At 39.4% G+C, this 16782-nt stretch overlaps 1 protein-coding gene across 1 annotated transcript in view; it reads right to left on the bottom strand.

Annotated features, from left to right (window-relative positions):
- The window catches only part of LOC109920687 (proto-oncogene Wnt-3), a 66717-nt gene extending 51972 nt beyond the window's left edge, over positions 1 to 14745 (bottom strand). Inside the window, exon 1 of the mRNA XM_048614627.1 lies at positions 14604 to 14745. Within this exon, the coding sequence (XP_048470584.1) occupies positions 14604 to 14730 (127 nt within the window). The 5' untranslated portion in view covers positions 14731 to 14745. The remainder of the gene's footprint in view (positions 1 to 14603) is intronic.
- Between the last annotated feature and the right edge of the window lie 2037 nt (positions 14746 to 16782).

Below are 16782 nucleotides of genomic sequence, written 5' to 3'. Positions count from 1 at the left end.
AAAATTGAAATATCACAAAGATATGGTTGAGGTTGTTCATTCGAGTTTAGGTTTAAAGTGTAGTGTCATCAAGAAATATCAAATTATAAAACGAACAAGGTATCACACATTCTTAAAATTATGATATGGGTTTTAGAAAGTGTGTATTAGACTTCTGTCTCAACCGTTTTAGTTGACTTGTTGAAGCCTGGTGCCTTGAGGTGGTATCCTGGTGGCCAGCTGGGGGTTGTTAGTTCCTCCACTGTGGCCACACTTACTTATACCTTTCATTTAAGCTTTCAGAGTGCACCTCCATCCCAAACTACACTGGTAGTGACCGCGCAGCTGCTGGCTTCCCACAGTTTTGGGCACTCCAATTAGCTTAGTCACCTGTACAGAGCATCCAATGTCCCCAATTGAATGAGGTTCCTGGAGACACCTTGTTAATCTGTGCCATCTGGGAAGATTGTGCAAGTAGGCAGGACCCAGAAATCGCAAGGGCTCAGGACCTACGTGTGATCCCAATGTTTCAGTATCTTCCAAATTAAGAAGGTCATGCCCATTGAGCCTAATTGCAAACTTGGTCAACAGTTTAAAGCTTTCAGCACCACAAATTTCTTTTCTCAGAAGAAGGAAGATTTCCTACACTGAGAAACCGTTGAAGAGCTGACAGTAGGAATGCCCATCACAAGACTAAAGAGTAAAAGAGAGATGGAGAAAAATGTCAAGAATCTGTGGCGTAGAAACTCTACGACCATAAGACAAGAAGTTGTTAGGTGACAACAAACTGGGGGTTTTTGAGAAGCTGAAACAGTAGCGGAACAAAGAATGAAAGAGAAGATGAAGTAAAGGAGCAGAGAGGAAGAAATTCTCCATTTAGCTCTGAATACGCATACTATGTATTTAAAACATGGAATGTATAATTTAAATACTTACATTATTTAGTACACATAAGTTTAATAACTAGCATCCCTTATCTGATCTCCTATAAAACATTGTCTGTATGAGTATAATAATTAGAATAAGAATGTGCAGGGCATATTTTTGTAATATTTGCAGCCAACATGGAGCATCATTCACTGGGGTTAGCTACAACAATATTGTGGGTATGATGCTTATGCTTTTCTGTTTATTAATTATAATGGAAAAAGCAATCATAAATATTATGCATGAAGCTGCCTGATTGACATTGCTATCAGGTATAGGTTCCTGCTGGGTGCACTTATTGAGAAAGATTATCCCTGTACAACATAGCATGATACAACCAGAGCAAGCTGTACATACCCACAGTGCAACGCAAAAATCACTGTGGTGTTATCAAATCAAAAGACTGCTACAGCAACCAAAATGATGTATGAATCGAACCCAGGGTACAGTAGCAAAGTTCACACAGAAGAACGCTGTGTTAATTGGTACTAAATTGCCAATCCCAGACTGGCAAATTACAGTGATGTTTTTGATTAAAAATTGAAATATCACAAAGATATGGTTGAGGTTGTTCATTCGAGTTCAGGTTTAGAGTGTAGTGTCATCAAGAAATATCAAATTATAAAACGAACAAGGTATCACACATTCTTAAAATTATGATATGGGATTTAGAAAGTGTGTATTAGACTTCTGTCTCAACCGTTTTAGTTGACTTGTTAACATTTATAAAATAAATGGATAAACACTTCTGTTAGAATAAATAAGGAATGAATCTCATATAAATATTTTAAGTATTTGTAATTAGTTTCCCATGGCATACTGTCAAAGGCAACGTGTTTATACAACCCACTAAGCATAATAATAGATAGAATTACAACTGCGTGTGAACACCACAATTCGTTTTAGACACCTCTCCATTATAAAGTTACACAAAAAATCCACAATTTGTAAAACCTATATCAGCTTCATAATGCACTGGACAATCATCTGCTTGTCCAGTTAGAGACTTGGTGTATATCTCAATCTGCATAAAGTTAAAGCCAATGATTTTGTTTAAATTCCATTGGTTTTAATGGCAATTTCACAAAATACTTTTTCCCCACCACCAAATTAAAATGTTACTTCCAATTATATGACTGGATAGACTCTAGATTGTCCACCCAGATAAGCAAGGCTAATCACCATGATGAAACTGTTACACATTCTGAATTTTGTTTTACTCTCGGCTGAATTTTTGTGGCTGCATCGCTTGTGTCTCACTCTAGCCCCATTCTTACCACGCACCATTCCTAGAATAACTTGCCATTGCCAGGATTTTGCAGAATTGACTAGCATCTGTGGGGCTGTGGGGCACCTGGTCAAGCACTATCAATCCAGAGTTGTCCTGCATGTGATCAACGCCCATGGAGTGTGCCTGAGAGGTTGGTGCCCAGTAACCAACATGTAGGTGGTTTGGAGCAAGCAGCAAGTTGCATTTGCCAGGTACCTGATCTGGTTTCCATGTCAGGTTTTCTTGACATCTATTTTATTTGGTGCTTTCTATAAGATAGAATGCTGAGTATTAATATGGAGACTTGCAGTGTTAATCAGACATTTAATAAGTTTAAACCATGTCAGTTGGCAACTCAGTCCTCAGCAGATGCAAAACAGATGCAGTTGAGATGTCGAGATACAAATTGCTGAACTCCTGGCATATTGCTGCATTAAACACACCATAGCCCACGTCACTCACACCCTTAAGATTCTGCCCTCTTCTTTCTGTGGCTCTGACAGTGCTTCTTCTAACTAGAATCCAATTTCCCATGGATCTTATCTAGCATCCATTCTTTATTTGAGAGCCAAGACACAATTCATTGGGTCTTTCCTGATGGGCAGAGTTCCTAACGGACTGTCTGGGAATCATCCTTGGTCAATACGCAGTCTGTGAAACCTTGGAAGATTTTATTCACTCCCTTGCCACGGGTTAGCAGAGTCAATTAACACAGCCTAGACTACAATTGATGCTGGCACTCTTGTTGTCCACACGACTGGTTTTCCCACTGAGCTATACATTTATAGTTTCAGGGAAATTATCTTAATGTGAGAAGGAAGGAAGAAAGACTTACATTTATATAGTGCCTTTCTCAATCTCAGAACTTTCCAAAATGTTGTTTCAGCCAATAAGGTGTTTAAAGTTTTGTCACTGCTATAATAAAGGAAACATGATCCCTAATTTATGTATAGTAAGCTCTCATAAACAGCAATGTGGTAATGGCCAGATATTTTGTTTAACATTTTCTCTCCACAGATGCTGTCAGACCTGCTAAGCTTTTCCAGCAATTTCTATTTTTGCCTCCGATTTACAACATCCGCAGTTCTTTCAGTTATTGTTTAATGTTTCTGGTTGAAGGATGAGCTAGGACACTAGGTGGAGATCCCAAACATGTCTTCAAAATAGCACCATGGGAATTAATCAAGCAGCTTGTTCAATGTTTCCCATGGGGCACCCACAACAGATTGCTACCACTGATCTAACATCTTTAAAGCAATTTAAAGACTGTAATGTTTACTATAAGCCTCTGTATCTGTTCTAAGGCAGCAATTCCTCTATTATTCTCTGTCTGTGGAAAGCAGAAATCATGTCCTCAGATGGCTGTTGATATGGAGGCAATGGTGGAGCCACAGAGATGAGATGCTGAGTTGATTTCATGTGCATCCACTTATTTAGAAGGTGAGCCAAGGAAGCAAAGGATGTGGTGACAAGTGATGAAGTTCAACTAGGCACTGTCAGCTATAAAGACACTGTAGTACCTTCAACACCAAAATTGGAAGGGATCAAATGTATTGTTAAGGATTTTCATGGTCTTTCAGTTTATCTGCACATTATTTTGCTCCAAGTTATTATCCCAGTTTTGTATTCAGCTCACTATTCTGGAGGTATAAGTTGTTGTCAGGTCTCTGCCCAAAGTGTTTCTTTTCTCTTGCACGTTCTGGCAAATAAACTTATAGGGAATTTCCAGAATTTTCTGTTTTATTTCAACTCTCAACAGTTCAGATTCTTTGCTTTGATTGGAATGCTATTTGCAGAGATGAAGTCTTGCACTCATTTGCATCAAATTCCCCCCTTGCTGTTTTATAATGTTCCTTCCACACTGTTTTGTTGAAATTGACAGTGTGCATGAGATAAACATCACCACACACATCTTTGTATATGAACCTACCTGGTATATCTCCGCAAATTTACATGGTGTTTTATCTACAAAATTACCCTTCCTTTTGTATGTACCTACAGGGTTTTCACTATACTATAAAATCCCAATCCTCCCTTTTAATTATTCAAACTGCAAATGTTGAGTATAGCATTCTTTTGCAGAGCGTGTCATGAATGAGTAAGTTCTATTTCTACTTTGAAAGAAAGAGTGCATTTATATGATAAGTTTCACAACATTCCAAAATGTTTAACAGTCATTTAACACTTTTGAAGTGTAGTCACTGTTGTGCAGTCAATTTGAACACAAAAGCCATGTATTAATGACCAGGTTAGTGATGTTGGTTGAGGGATAATGATTGGTGAGTCTACTAGAGAAAACTCTCCGGCTCATCTTCAAAATGATGCCATGGAATCTTTTACATCCACTTGAGCGAGTGACAGATCTTCAGATTAGCATCTTGACTGAAATACAGCATCTCAAACTGTTGCGCCAGAATATTGAATTCTAATTTTGTTATAGATGATACATTTTAAAAGGTTAAACATGGTAATGGTAATTAGCCATATTCCTTAAAAGACCACTCTCCATTAAAGAGAGAGAGAGAGACAATTAGTTGTATATTGCAAAACTGTACGTGAACTTGTATCTAAGAGGAAGCTGAGATTATTATGTGAGGGAGAAGGGAGTAAAAGAGAGCAGGAGAAATTCCATTTGGAGCATAGATACTGGTGTGGGGTAGTAAGAATAGGAGCTCTAGTACTCTAAACTCATCGTAATTTCTATGTAATTTAATTTATAAACCCACAGCTGTTAAACAGTCAATTTTCAATATAACAGAAAATGCTGCAAATCACAGCGGGTCAGGCAGCATCTGTAGAGAGAGATCAAGCTAACGTTTTGAGTCTAGATGACTCTTCATCATAGTTGTGACCCGCTGTGATTTCTAGCATTTTTTTGTTTTCGGTACAGATTCCAGCATTGCAGTAATAAACTGCTTTAGCTTCGGGCAGAGTGAGGGGCACAGAAAGCACAGCTGTCATAGCATGTAACAGAAGACCTCTCTGCCCATGTATACACAGACCATAAATGAGTATTTTATCCTGTATTTTACACAAACCTACAAGAGAAGTTCATACCAAACCAAGCATGGTTTTATAAAAGCCTACACAGTATCTAATATAAACGTATGCCATACTTACACAAGTTAGACAATGGAACAGACAGCATCTTAAAAATATAACCACTGCTGATATAAAGGTTTGCAGAGTTTACAAAGTTGACCCTCTTTTTTCTTTCAAAATTACATTTTATCCTTTAATAGCTCAGACAAGAGTCATATGCCATCCAGCAGATGGACACTTGATGCACATCTTCTGAAATATATGCCATCTCACTAGCACTTTGTTGTACTTACATTTCAATTCCTGACACTCTAACTCATCCATTTCCAAAATCCCAAACTCATTCTTCTTAACTCCCTTCCTGCTGGTATTTCACTCTAGAAAATGTAATCCTGGTGTCACTGAACATGACTTTTTTGATTTTAGCTTGCTTTCTCTTCTACTTTTAGCAACTATGGTAATATTCAACACTGTGGAACTTGACCTTTCATTTGCGTTGTTCAACATTCCACAAAAAAGGACTTAAAGAAATATAAAACCTTATCAAAGACTGCACTTATTTAGCAGATCGTCAAAGTTGTCATCATAAACTTAAATGTTATCATTTTAATCACTGTCCATGCTGATACCCTTGATAAAAATACAATTGTATCTTATAAAAACTTAATTGCTATGGATTGTATTTACTGCTTCAATAACATCCAAAAGAAAATTGAATAGAAAATCTGAATAGGAATTGACTTTTAAAATTAACAAACAATATTTCATCTGAGTCTTTAAAAAATCAGTTATCTACACTAAGTCTTAATTAATAAGTCTATCCTGTCTCTGACTACACCTTGGCCAGAAAACATGTGACCCCTTTATTAATTTTCACCAGTTTGCATTTGCAACTGATACAATGTAATTCTAATCCAATTTGAAGCTGCATTTAAAAAGCATTTGGGATACCAATTGAACCAAATGAAATGTCATAAGTATGCTATGTGCTATTTTTCATTTTATTAATACATGAATGCTTGAATTATGCTAGCATTAAAAAATAATTGCTGGAGAGAATGTAGCTACCAAATAAGGGGAGGTGATGGCCTAGTGATATTATCATTGGACTGTTAATCCAGAGACTCAAGCAGTACTCAAGGGATCCAGGTTTGAATCCTGCCATGGCAGATTGTGGAATTTGAATTCAGTTAAAGGAAAAAGTGGAATTAAGAGTCTAATGATGACCATGAATCCATTGTTGATTCTCAGGAAAAACCCATCTGGTTCACTGATGTCCTTTAGGGAAGGTATCTGCCATCCTTTACCTGGTCTGGCCTACATGTGACACCAGACCAACAGAAATATCATAGAATCCCTACAGTGTGGAAGCAGGCCATTGAGTCGACACCAACCCTCTGAAGAGCATCCCACCCAGACCCATCTCCCTACACTAACCCTGTAATTCCCATGGCCAATCCACCTAACCTTCGTCTCCTTTGACACAATGGGCAATTTAGCATGGCAAATCCATCTAACCTACCCATCTTTGGACTGTGGGAGGAAACCCATACAGACACGGGGAGAATATGCAAACTCGACACAGACAGTCACTTGAGGTTGGAATTGAACCTGAGTCGCTGGCACTGTGAGGCAGCAGTGCTAACCACTGGTTTGTTGTTGACTCTTAACTGCCCTCTGTGCTATTAGGGATAGGCAATAAGTGCTGCCTAGCCAGTGACACTGTCATCCCATGAATGAATGAAAAGAAAACAAGGTTTCACAGATATGAATGTGTCAGTGACCAGATTATCTGTTTAAATGATAGTTTTGAGAATATATAATGGCTAAGACACTCAGGAGAACTCCTTTTTTTAAAAAGTACCATGGGATCTTTTATTTCCACATGACAGGGAAAATATTTCAGTTTCATCCCAAAGACAGCATTTCCAAAAGTGCAGCACTCCATTAGTACCGGACTAGTGGATCAGTCTAGATACATTGAGGATTGGGAGGCTGCAATCAAAGTTGCATTACTGAATGAGTCAATAAAAAAAGCTGTTTGTGTTCCTGTCAACTATAATCCAGACATTAAAACATAGTTTTAATCTCTAATAACCTTAAACTTGCAATAAAAGGGTTGTTTCTATTTATCAAAACCACACTATAATTCAGTTAATCCTAGAGTAAGGTTGAACACCGTAATAATTTGTACTTGTGCATTCAAATGAAGGGTCATCAACCTGAAACATTAGCTCACTTTCTGTCTCCACAGATGCTGTCTGATCAGTTGAGTGCTTTCACCATTTACTCAGTGTGGTGTTTTTTTTATTTCAGATTTCCAGTATCTGCATTATTTTGCTTTTGCCCTTGCATTTCTGGTATATGATACAAAGTTCACAGGAGCCTAATCAAACAAAAGAGCCAAAGAAGGAGAGAAGGGAGGGGTGTTTAATACCTTGGTTAGAAGTAGGTTTTATTCTGGAGAAGGGGTTTTAAAGGAAGATGGAGAGGGACGGTTAGTTTTAGGGAGGGAATTTCAAAGCTTAGAGCCATAATGAGGTTAGGGGAATGGGGAATACACAATAGGCCAGTGCTGAAGGAATATAGAGATGTTGAAAAGTTGTAGGGATTGAGGTGACTATGGAGAGAAAAAGGGGCTAGGCTGTGAAGGGTTTTGAACACAAGGCTGAGACTGTTAAATTGGAGGCATTAGGAATGAGGCTTAATCCCTAAACAATGCCCCTATCCAGATAACTCTTAATCCTAACATTGCTGCAATAATGTTATCCTAACCAATGCTATAATTATTTCAGTGAACAAGTGGCTAATCTATGAAACAACATCCCCAGGGATAGGGAGACAGTGAAAAGAAAAAAGGTTGATACATTCAAGTGAAAGTTAGATTTTTTTTGTCAGATGTTAATATTTGAAGTAAAGTAAACCAGTAATTTGAGAATGTAGCAAGTGTAACATGCTCGGCAAGAAGAGATGAATTTGGGTCTGTGTTTCCCACCGTTGAGAGCATTCCTTGTCTCATGAGTGTGTCCGGTTTAGACTTACTAATAGAGATCGATTATTGTGAGTAGTCAACATGTCCATGAGAATTATACCAAGCTGGTAGAATCTACCAAGATGGTGGAATGCTGACTAGATGGACCTTGGTCTTCCTTCATCTAACAATTCCTAGTTTAATACCTCAAACATGGCGACACTTTTCCTTAAACCCTCCCCATTCCCAGAAACATTTTTCCCATCCAAGTGAGAAAGCTGCCAGTAAGAAGGAAATCAATATTTACTTGGAAGGAACATAGATGCCATCACATATTTAAAGGAACTTAAAATGATTTGGGAAACTAGACACATCTTTTATTCAGCATGTAGTTGGGCTACAATTTAATAGCAACACCATTGGAAAATGCATACTCAGGCCATATTATTTTAAATCAGCTCTGTATCGGTTCTGATCTCGTCTCACTGCTAGGTCACCCCTGCACAACTTCTGATTTCAACAAGCACTCCGAAGAGAGTCACAATCACAAAACCATGAGCCAGAATTTGCTGGCACGGGCATCTTATGTTATTCCCCATTACTTAGACTTCTTTCTCACCCTTTAACTCAAAAGGCTGTGTTGAAAATATGAACTGATGGTAACATGATAAGGACAACAGGGGAATCTAGGACTTTGTGAACAGCCAGCTTAAGATTTTCTTGTTAATTGAAAATTTAAAACTTCAGAAAGCAACAGATGATAAGGGAGAAGGAAACAGGTGAACTGTAGTCAAAACAGGTTGAGAGAAAAAAGTAAAGCAAGAGAAAGCTTGGAAGGAATAGTCTATGACATGCCGGGCTGAATCTTCAGATATAAAGTGTTTCCTTCCTTAAGTCTATTGAATGGGATTGCAGGAAAATAAATCTCATTTTAAAAAGAGCCTTTAAGTTGTTAAATACTGGACCTAACTTGCTGCAGCTAATTTAGTTCATTTTAAATTTGTCCTAACACTTGCTGGAAGCTTGACGGTCACCAGATCACATTTTCATGAGGCTGACATCCAAGTGGGGCAAATTATCCAGCTATTTGTGGTGATTCACAAAAACTCCACTTCACTACAGTTGCTGGTTTTTCTATGTGCAACAACGAGGAGCACTTTAAATTTAACTTTGTTCCCACAACTTCTGAGCAGTTGGAAAGACACGGACAGATGAAGACTTTTAAATGGTAAATGAGTGGATTGTTATATTAGATTGTTCTATGTTAATCTCTATTATTAATACCAACATTTCTAAATTAAATTTAGTAAGCTAGTGGATTTCCAATTAATTACTAATTCCCCATTTCAAGGTATCCTTACATGATAATTTTCAAACTGTCTTTTAGATGTGTTAAGAGCACTGTTTTAGGGCATTGGCTTAGCTCAATGATCTGCTTGCTCGTTTACAATGCAGGATGATGCCAACAACATGGGTTCAGTTTCCACTAATGTAACTGTGAAGGTCCCAACTTCTCAACCTTGCCCCTCACGTGAGGCAAGTTAGCCCTCAGATTAAACCACCACTAATCATCTCTCTCTAATGAGAGACTGACACTATGGTGACTTTACCAAACAATATTTTAAACACAGGGACCATTGGATGAATCCTGTTAAGAAAGTGGCAGTGAGGGACAGCTGTTAAGTGGTTACAAATTTACGCTGGTCACAGATGGATCCAATGAACAGGATTCATTCACCTGCCTTCCTCAGTTCAGCAACGAACTAACTTTGGATTGAATGAATGAATGTATAGTGATAGATTAATACAATGAAAGAGGAGAGGGTGAGGCAAAGACCCTGTGAAAGGCAGCCAGCATGATTGAGTGAAGCAGGCACGGTGAGAATCTTCGTAGAGAAGCAGATAGATTGGCAGCAGACCTAATACTCAGGACATGAACAGTCTGCCTGAAACTTGTTGGTCTTACAGAACAAGAAAGAAGTTGACCTTGACCAAGTGTTGCAGGCTGGCACATTCCAATGTCCAGGACTATGTGCTACAATAAAGCTTGGGGCAGCTGCTGCCGAGGCACAGTGGAGAAAGACCACTGTCTGGGGATTTCCTGCTGAAGGTAAATGGGGGTCCATTCAGTTAACAGACGCTCCTAGTGCCTCAAATGCATGTAAATACAGTGTTGTATGTGTAAGAGGTGTCCTTGGTTTGTTTGGATACAGTCAAACTCCAACGTGTGTTTACTTGATATGCTACAATATAGAACCAAACTGCATTTGTGACCATGCATATATACAAAGATACTTTTTATGAATAAAGTATATTTTTGAAATTTAAAAAAAAAACAGCACTCCATATTCTCTTGCGTTAAAGTATACTTGGGGAGCTGTAGCCCTTGATATTGCACAATCTAGGAAATCCTTGACACTCCTGGCAGTCTGGACAACCATGTGTGCAGGAGATGCCTATTTTGGAGCTTGAGCAGTAGTTGGGGCTATGACAGTGCATTCAGAAGGCTGAGAGGTACAATGTAGCATATCTCAGGATCCGCAGCTTATGGAGGTGCACACAGAGAGGGAATGTGTGGCCACCAGTCAGAAGAAGGGAACCAGATAGATAGAGATGGAATCCGCAGAGTACATCTCACATGCAAAGTGATTTTTAACCTTGGGAAATGATAAGAATGAGGCCAGCCGTGGACAAAGCCATGGCACTGTGTGTAGTCCAGCTGCTCAGAGGAGGCGGAGAAGTGTGGAAGAGTATTCATTTCTGACGGGAGTAGATAGACACTTCTGCAGCTGTCAACGTGACTCCAGGATGTCAAGTTGACTCCCATGTGCTAGAGTCAAGGATGTCACAGAATAGCTGCATGGCTTTCAGAAGTGGGAGGGTGAATAGATGGAGGTTGTGGTCTATGTTGGCACCATTGACATAGAAAGAAACAGAAATGAGATGCTGCAAGCAGACTTTAGGGACTTAGGTAGGACTTCAAAGATGGCAATCACCAGATTACTCCCAGTGCCATGCAGCCGTGAGCATAGGACTAGAAGGATAGAGCAGATGGTTGTGTAGCTAGACAAATGGTACAGGACCTTGAGGCATCGGAATGGTTTCTTTGGGGATGAGAACAGTACAAGTTGGGCAAGTTATATCTGAACTGAAACACAATCAATATCCTTGTGGGGAGGTTTGCTAATGCTCTTGGGGTGGACTTAAACCGGGTTGGCAAGGGAGTTGGGATGCTGACAAGTAGTTCAGATGGAAGAGAAGCTGATACAGAATTAGAGGTTAAAATGTGAGGAAGTGAGTCCAGAAGGTGGAAGTAACATTGTCTGGCTCAGAAAGAAGTAAGTGTCGCAGGTCAAACGGAATATATATTTAATGCAAGGCATCTGAAGAACACTACGTGTAGTCTCGTGGGAATATGAAATCGTAACCATAACCAAGACCTGGTGGAAAGACGGGCAGGATTGACAGCTCAACTTTCCTGGTTATAGGGCATTCAGGCGAGATAGAGAGCAGGGCAGAAGGGGAGCGGTTGAGGGGTGGAGGTTGTTGTACATTACAGTATTGATCAAAGAATCAAGAATAGCAGTGAGGCAGGATGACACCTTGAAAAGATCACCATTTGAGGCCATATGGGTAAAAATAAAAATATAAAAAGGACAAGCACACCATTGGGTATGTATTATTGGCATCCAAACAGTCAGGAAGAAATAGAGGATCAAATATGTAAACAAAATTGAGAAGTATAGAAATAATAAGGCAATAATAGGGATTTTAAGTGCCCAATATTAACTGGGATAGTTTTAGTGGGCAAGGCAGAGAGGGAATCAAATTATTAAATTGCGTCCAGGAGAACATTTTTAGCGAATATGAATAAGGACCAACAAGGAAAGCAGCAATTCTGGACTTAATATTGGGAAATGGGCCCAGGAAGGTGAAAGACATATCAGTAGGCAAGCATTTTGGAAATAGTGACCAAAGCTCAGATTGAGAATAGAATAAATGTTCTAAACTGGGAAAAGGCTCATTTTGCTAAGATAAGATATGATTTGACCAAAAGCAGATAAAACTGTGTCAGAGCAGTGGGAGGCACTCAAGGAGAAATAGCAAGAGCAGGTTCCCATAATGCCAAAGGGTGAGACCAAGACTGGAGAACCCTAAATGCCAAGGGACATAAAGGTCAGGATTAAGAAAGAAAAGAGAAGTTTATGGCAGATACTGAGGGATCAATATGTCAGAATCCCTAAAGGAATATTAAAAGTGTGGGGTGTTACTAAAAAAGGAAATTAGAAAGCAAAAAGAGTGCTTGAGAAATCGGCAGTTACAATAAAGGAAAATCCAAAGTGTCTTGTTTTTATTTACATAAAGATGAAGAGAATAAGTACCAAAAAAGTAAGACCATAGTTAGTGGACCTGGAAGATATGGGTACAATCCTCAATGAATACTTTGCATTGGTCTTGACAATGGAAAAGGACAAAGCACATGTGAACATCAGAGTGGAGGACTTTCAAATACAATAATAAGTTGACAAAGAGAGAAAGGAAAAGGAAATAGCAGATGACTTAGCAGCCATAAAATTGGATTAATCTGCAGGCCTGGATAAGATGCAGGCTGTTGAGTGAAGCCAGGGAGGAAATATCAGAGGTCCTGGCAGTAATTTTCAAATCTCTTCTGGCCACAGGTGAGGTGCCAAAGGATTGGAGGATTTTTACCATTGTCCCTAATATTAAAAATAAGAGGAAGCTGTGGATCAGGAATAAAGAGGCCTGTCAGTCTAATCTCAGTGGCGAGGAAGTTAATAGAAAAAGAATTCTGAGGGAAAGAATGTATCTGAGCTTGGACAGACATGGAATAATCAGGGATCAGGGATAATCAGGGATTGTCAGCATGGATTGGTAAAAGGGAGGTCATGTTTGAGGAGGTAGCCAAAAGTATTGATGAGGGTGATACATTTGATATGGTCTACATGGACTTTAGAAAGGCTTATGATAAGATGCCTCATGGCAGACTGGTCAAGTAATAACCCTTGGGATTCAATACAAAGTGGCATGTTGGATCCAAAATTGGCTGAGATGTTGGGAGCAGAGGGTGATATTAGAGTGATGTTTCTGTGACTGGCGGGCTGTTTCCAGTGGGCTTCAGCAGGGTTTGATGCAGGGCCCTTGCTACTTGTAGTATACATTAATGATTTGGATTCAAATCTAGGGGATATGATTAACAAGCTCATGGATGAGATGAAAATTAGTGAGGTGGTAAATAATGAGGAAAATAGCCGTAAGCTACAGGAACATATCAAAAGGATATCAGTGCACTTGTCTGCTGGGCAGAGCAATGGCAAATGTATTTCTACTCTGAGAAGACTGAGGAAATGCTCTTGGGATGGGGTAACAAGCCATGAGTTTAAACAATGAATGGTAGGACCTTGGTGTACATATGGTGAGATTGCTCAAGGTAGATGGGAAGATAGATGAGGTTAAGAAGGCATATGGCATACTTGCTTTTATTAGCTCGGGCAAAGGATACAAAAGCAAGAGATTACACTGCAACTGTGTAAAACACTGGTTAGGCCTCAACTTGAGTATGTTGCACAGTGTTGGTCATCACATTAAAGGAAAGATGTTATTCCACTAGAGAGGGTGCAGAGGAGATTGACCAGGATGCTGCCTGGGCTGAAGAGTTTGAGATATGAGGTCAGATTGGCTAGGGTTATTTCTCTTGGAGCAAAGAAAGTTGAGAGGGGACCTGATAGAGATCTATAAAATTATGAGGTGCATGGATAGGGCAGATAGGAAGACACTTTTTCCAAAAGCAGAGGGGTCAATAACTAGGGGACATAGATTTAAGATAACAGGGAGAAGGCTAAGAGGATATTTAAGGAGAAATGTTTTCAATCAAGTATTAGGAGTCTGGAACTCATTGCCTTAAAGAGTCAGAAATTCTTGTCACATTTAAGCAGCCATAGCCTTCAGTGCTATATACCAAAAGCTGAGAAATGAAGTTAGTGTAGTCAGATCTTTGTTGACTGGCACAGACGTGAAGGACCAAGTGGCCTCTTGCTGTGCTGTATACATCTATAAGTCTGTGATACAGTACTCTGGCAGAGATATCAAATACTTCTCATAGCTTTGTATTAAAATATATCTTATTTATCCCAACATCAACTATCCCTCAAGAGTTAAGATTGCAGTCAATAACCTATTATGCTTGTTAACAAAGAATTAACTAAATAGATTGATTGTTTATTTTTTGGAGAACAAAGTTATGCTCATTCATGATCTGCTCAGAAAATGCATTTTGTCAACTGTTTTAATTCACTTCTTTATTTCAATTTCCTTCCTGTCTTCTTCAGAACCCCTCAGGGTACTTCTACATCCCTGTCCTCGACCTTGCCCAGCAGCATGTCACCCCTGAATTACCTTTATCTAGTACTGGTCCAAAGATAGCCAGATTGTCATTGACCGTGGTGCAGTTCCATCTCCTACCCCTGAACTGATGCTGACACTCCTGGATTCCGATCTTGACCCCCTCGGCTACGCTGGGCATGATCTCAATGTAGTTCCTGCAGAAGCGAAGTTGCTTTGGAACGAGGCCAGGGATACTACCACACAGGATGGGCTGCGAGCCAAGAGACGAATACTGGTGTCCCAGTGCCAGAGACCTGGATAAGACAAGAACTGGTTAACACAGTCCGTTCCACTTTAAGGAATTATTAAATTTGAAAACAAAACACTAAAAATAAAAACAAATCTTGGCCTTCATTCTTACATCATACTCATTAAAGTTTCAGCCCTTCCATTGGGTTCTTTGGACCTTATTATCTGTATAATAGATTGAATGGCCTCTTGTATTGTACTGCATTTTATTGTGCCTCCTAATTGTTTTACAGCTAAAATATGTTACCTTGTGGTAAGAAATCTCTCTCATTGCATCACAAGATTAACTTTTATAAATTCTTTTTTATACTATGTCAAGTATCTGCAGATTAAGTGAATCCCAAATGTGCAACTTAGCTAATAAATAGTACACCAAGGTGAAATTACATTTCTCTTTTTCTACTGTGATGATTAACCTGGCCAGAGATGTTTCTATAGGATTCATTGCTTGGTTGATCTACTGGTAGTTTTTTTTTAAATTGGTAAACAGCTTCATATTAGCCTTGTTCCTGTGCTGTGAAATACTTTTTCAGATTTTTTTTATTGGAGAGAACCTCATCATATTCATGTTGAGTTTAAAACAATATTACAAACATTCTCGCGCTGACAGTCAAGTCACAGAATACTACAGGATGTACCGATAAGAGGAATGTATAGTTTTAATCAAAAAGGCACAAACTGCAGCAGTATGTTGGTTAGCAACTTTCATCAAGCCAGTTTCTGTGACTAATACAAAAGTAAAACCCTGCACCGTCAAAAAGTCACAGCATCTTAGAGTAGGTGCGGGACAAAAGAAAGTTATTCAGCCTAATGTATCTATGCTGGCTCTCTGAAGGACCGAGTTACATTTGCTCAGTTCGTGTAACCCTGCACATTCTTCCTTTTCATAGAGAAATCCAATTCCTTCTTGAATGCCTCAACTGAATTTGTCTCTACTACTCTCTCACGCAAAGCGTTCCATATCCTAACTACTCCCTTGTGAAAATGTTTCTTCTCTTATTGACATGGCTTCTTTGGCCTGTTACCTCAAATCTATTTGAATCCTTTCACCAAGGAAAAAGTTCCTTCCTACCTACCCTGTCCACCCCTCACAATTTTGAACTTCTCAATCACATCTCCTCTCAAACATTTCTTCTCCCAGGAAATCAGTCCCAGCTTCTCCAATCTATCTAACTAACTGGAATTCAGGAGGGCTAGTGCTTAGTTGTGTAGTGTCCCTTTCTCTGAGTCAGAAGCTCAGAGTTTCCATCCTATTCCACAACTTGATTGTTAAGGAACATGCTTTTGTAATATGGCCAAACATGTTGAGTGTCAACTTGGAATTCCTTCCAACATTCCAACATACGCCAATGGCCTATTTAAAGTAAGGGGCAGGAGGTTTAGAGGAGATGTAAGGAGAAACATTTTCACCCAGAGGGTGGTTGTGAATCTAGAATCCACTGCCTGTAAGTGTGGAAGTGGCAGAAAACTTCATAACATTTAAGAAGTATTTAAATGTGCATTTGCAATGTCAAGGTATATAAGGCGATGGGGCCAAGTGCTGGAAAATGGGATTAGGTGGTTATTTTTGACTGACGAGGACATGATGGGCCGAAGGGCCTTTTTTTGTGCTGTAGATCTCTACAAAACTAATGGTGGATGGAACGAGTGAGAGATATTCCAAATCAGCCATTTCTATCTATAGCTCTGAATTGCAACATGTGCGTAAATGTGCATGTTGCCACAGTAGCTCAAACACATTGGAGTGGGAGTTTTATAGATTGGCTCAATGACTAGAGCTCTGTTGTGGGTTAATTTGGCACCAATAGTGCATGGTACAGTCCCTGCTCTGACTATGATGGATTTCGGACCTTCCTCCTTGCCCAGCCCTGTGGTGGAGATCATGACACCTGGGTCAGACCTGCCTTTGGACAGTGATCTCAAAGATGCCTGAAGTTCCTCA

Source organism: Rhincodon typus, chromosome 30 (assembly GCF_021869965.1).
Source record: "Rhincodon typus isolate 14 chromosome 30, sRhiTyp1.1, whole genome shotgun sequence".
Taxonomy (NCBI): Eukaryota; Metazoa; Chordata; class Chondrichthyes; order Orectolobiformes; family Rhincodontidae; genus Rhincodon; species Rhincodon typus.
Note: the sequence above shows the minus strand (reverse complement) of the source record. Positions and strands in the feature narration are given on the sequence as shown.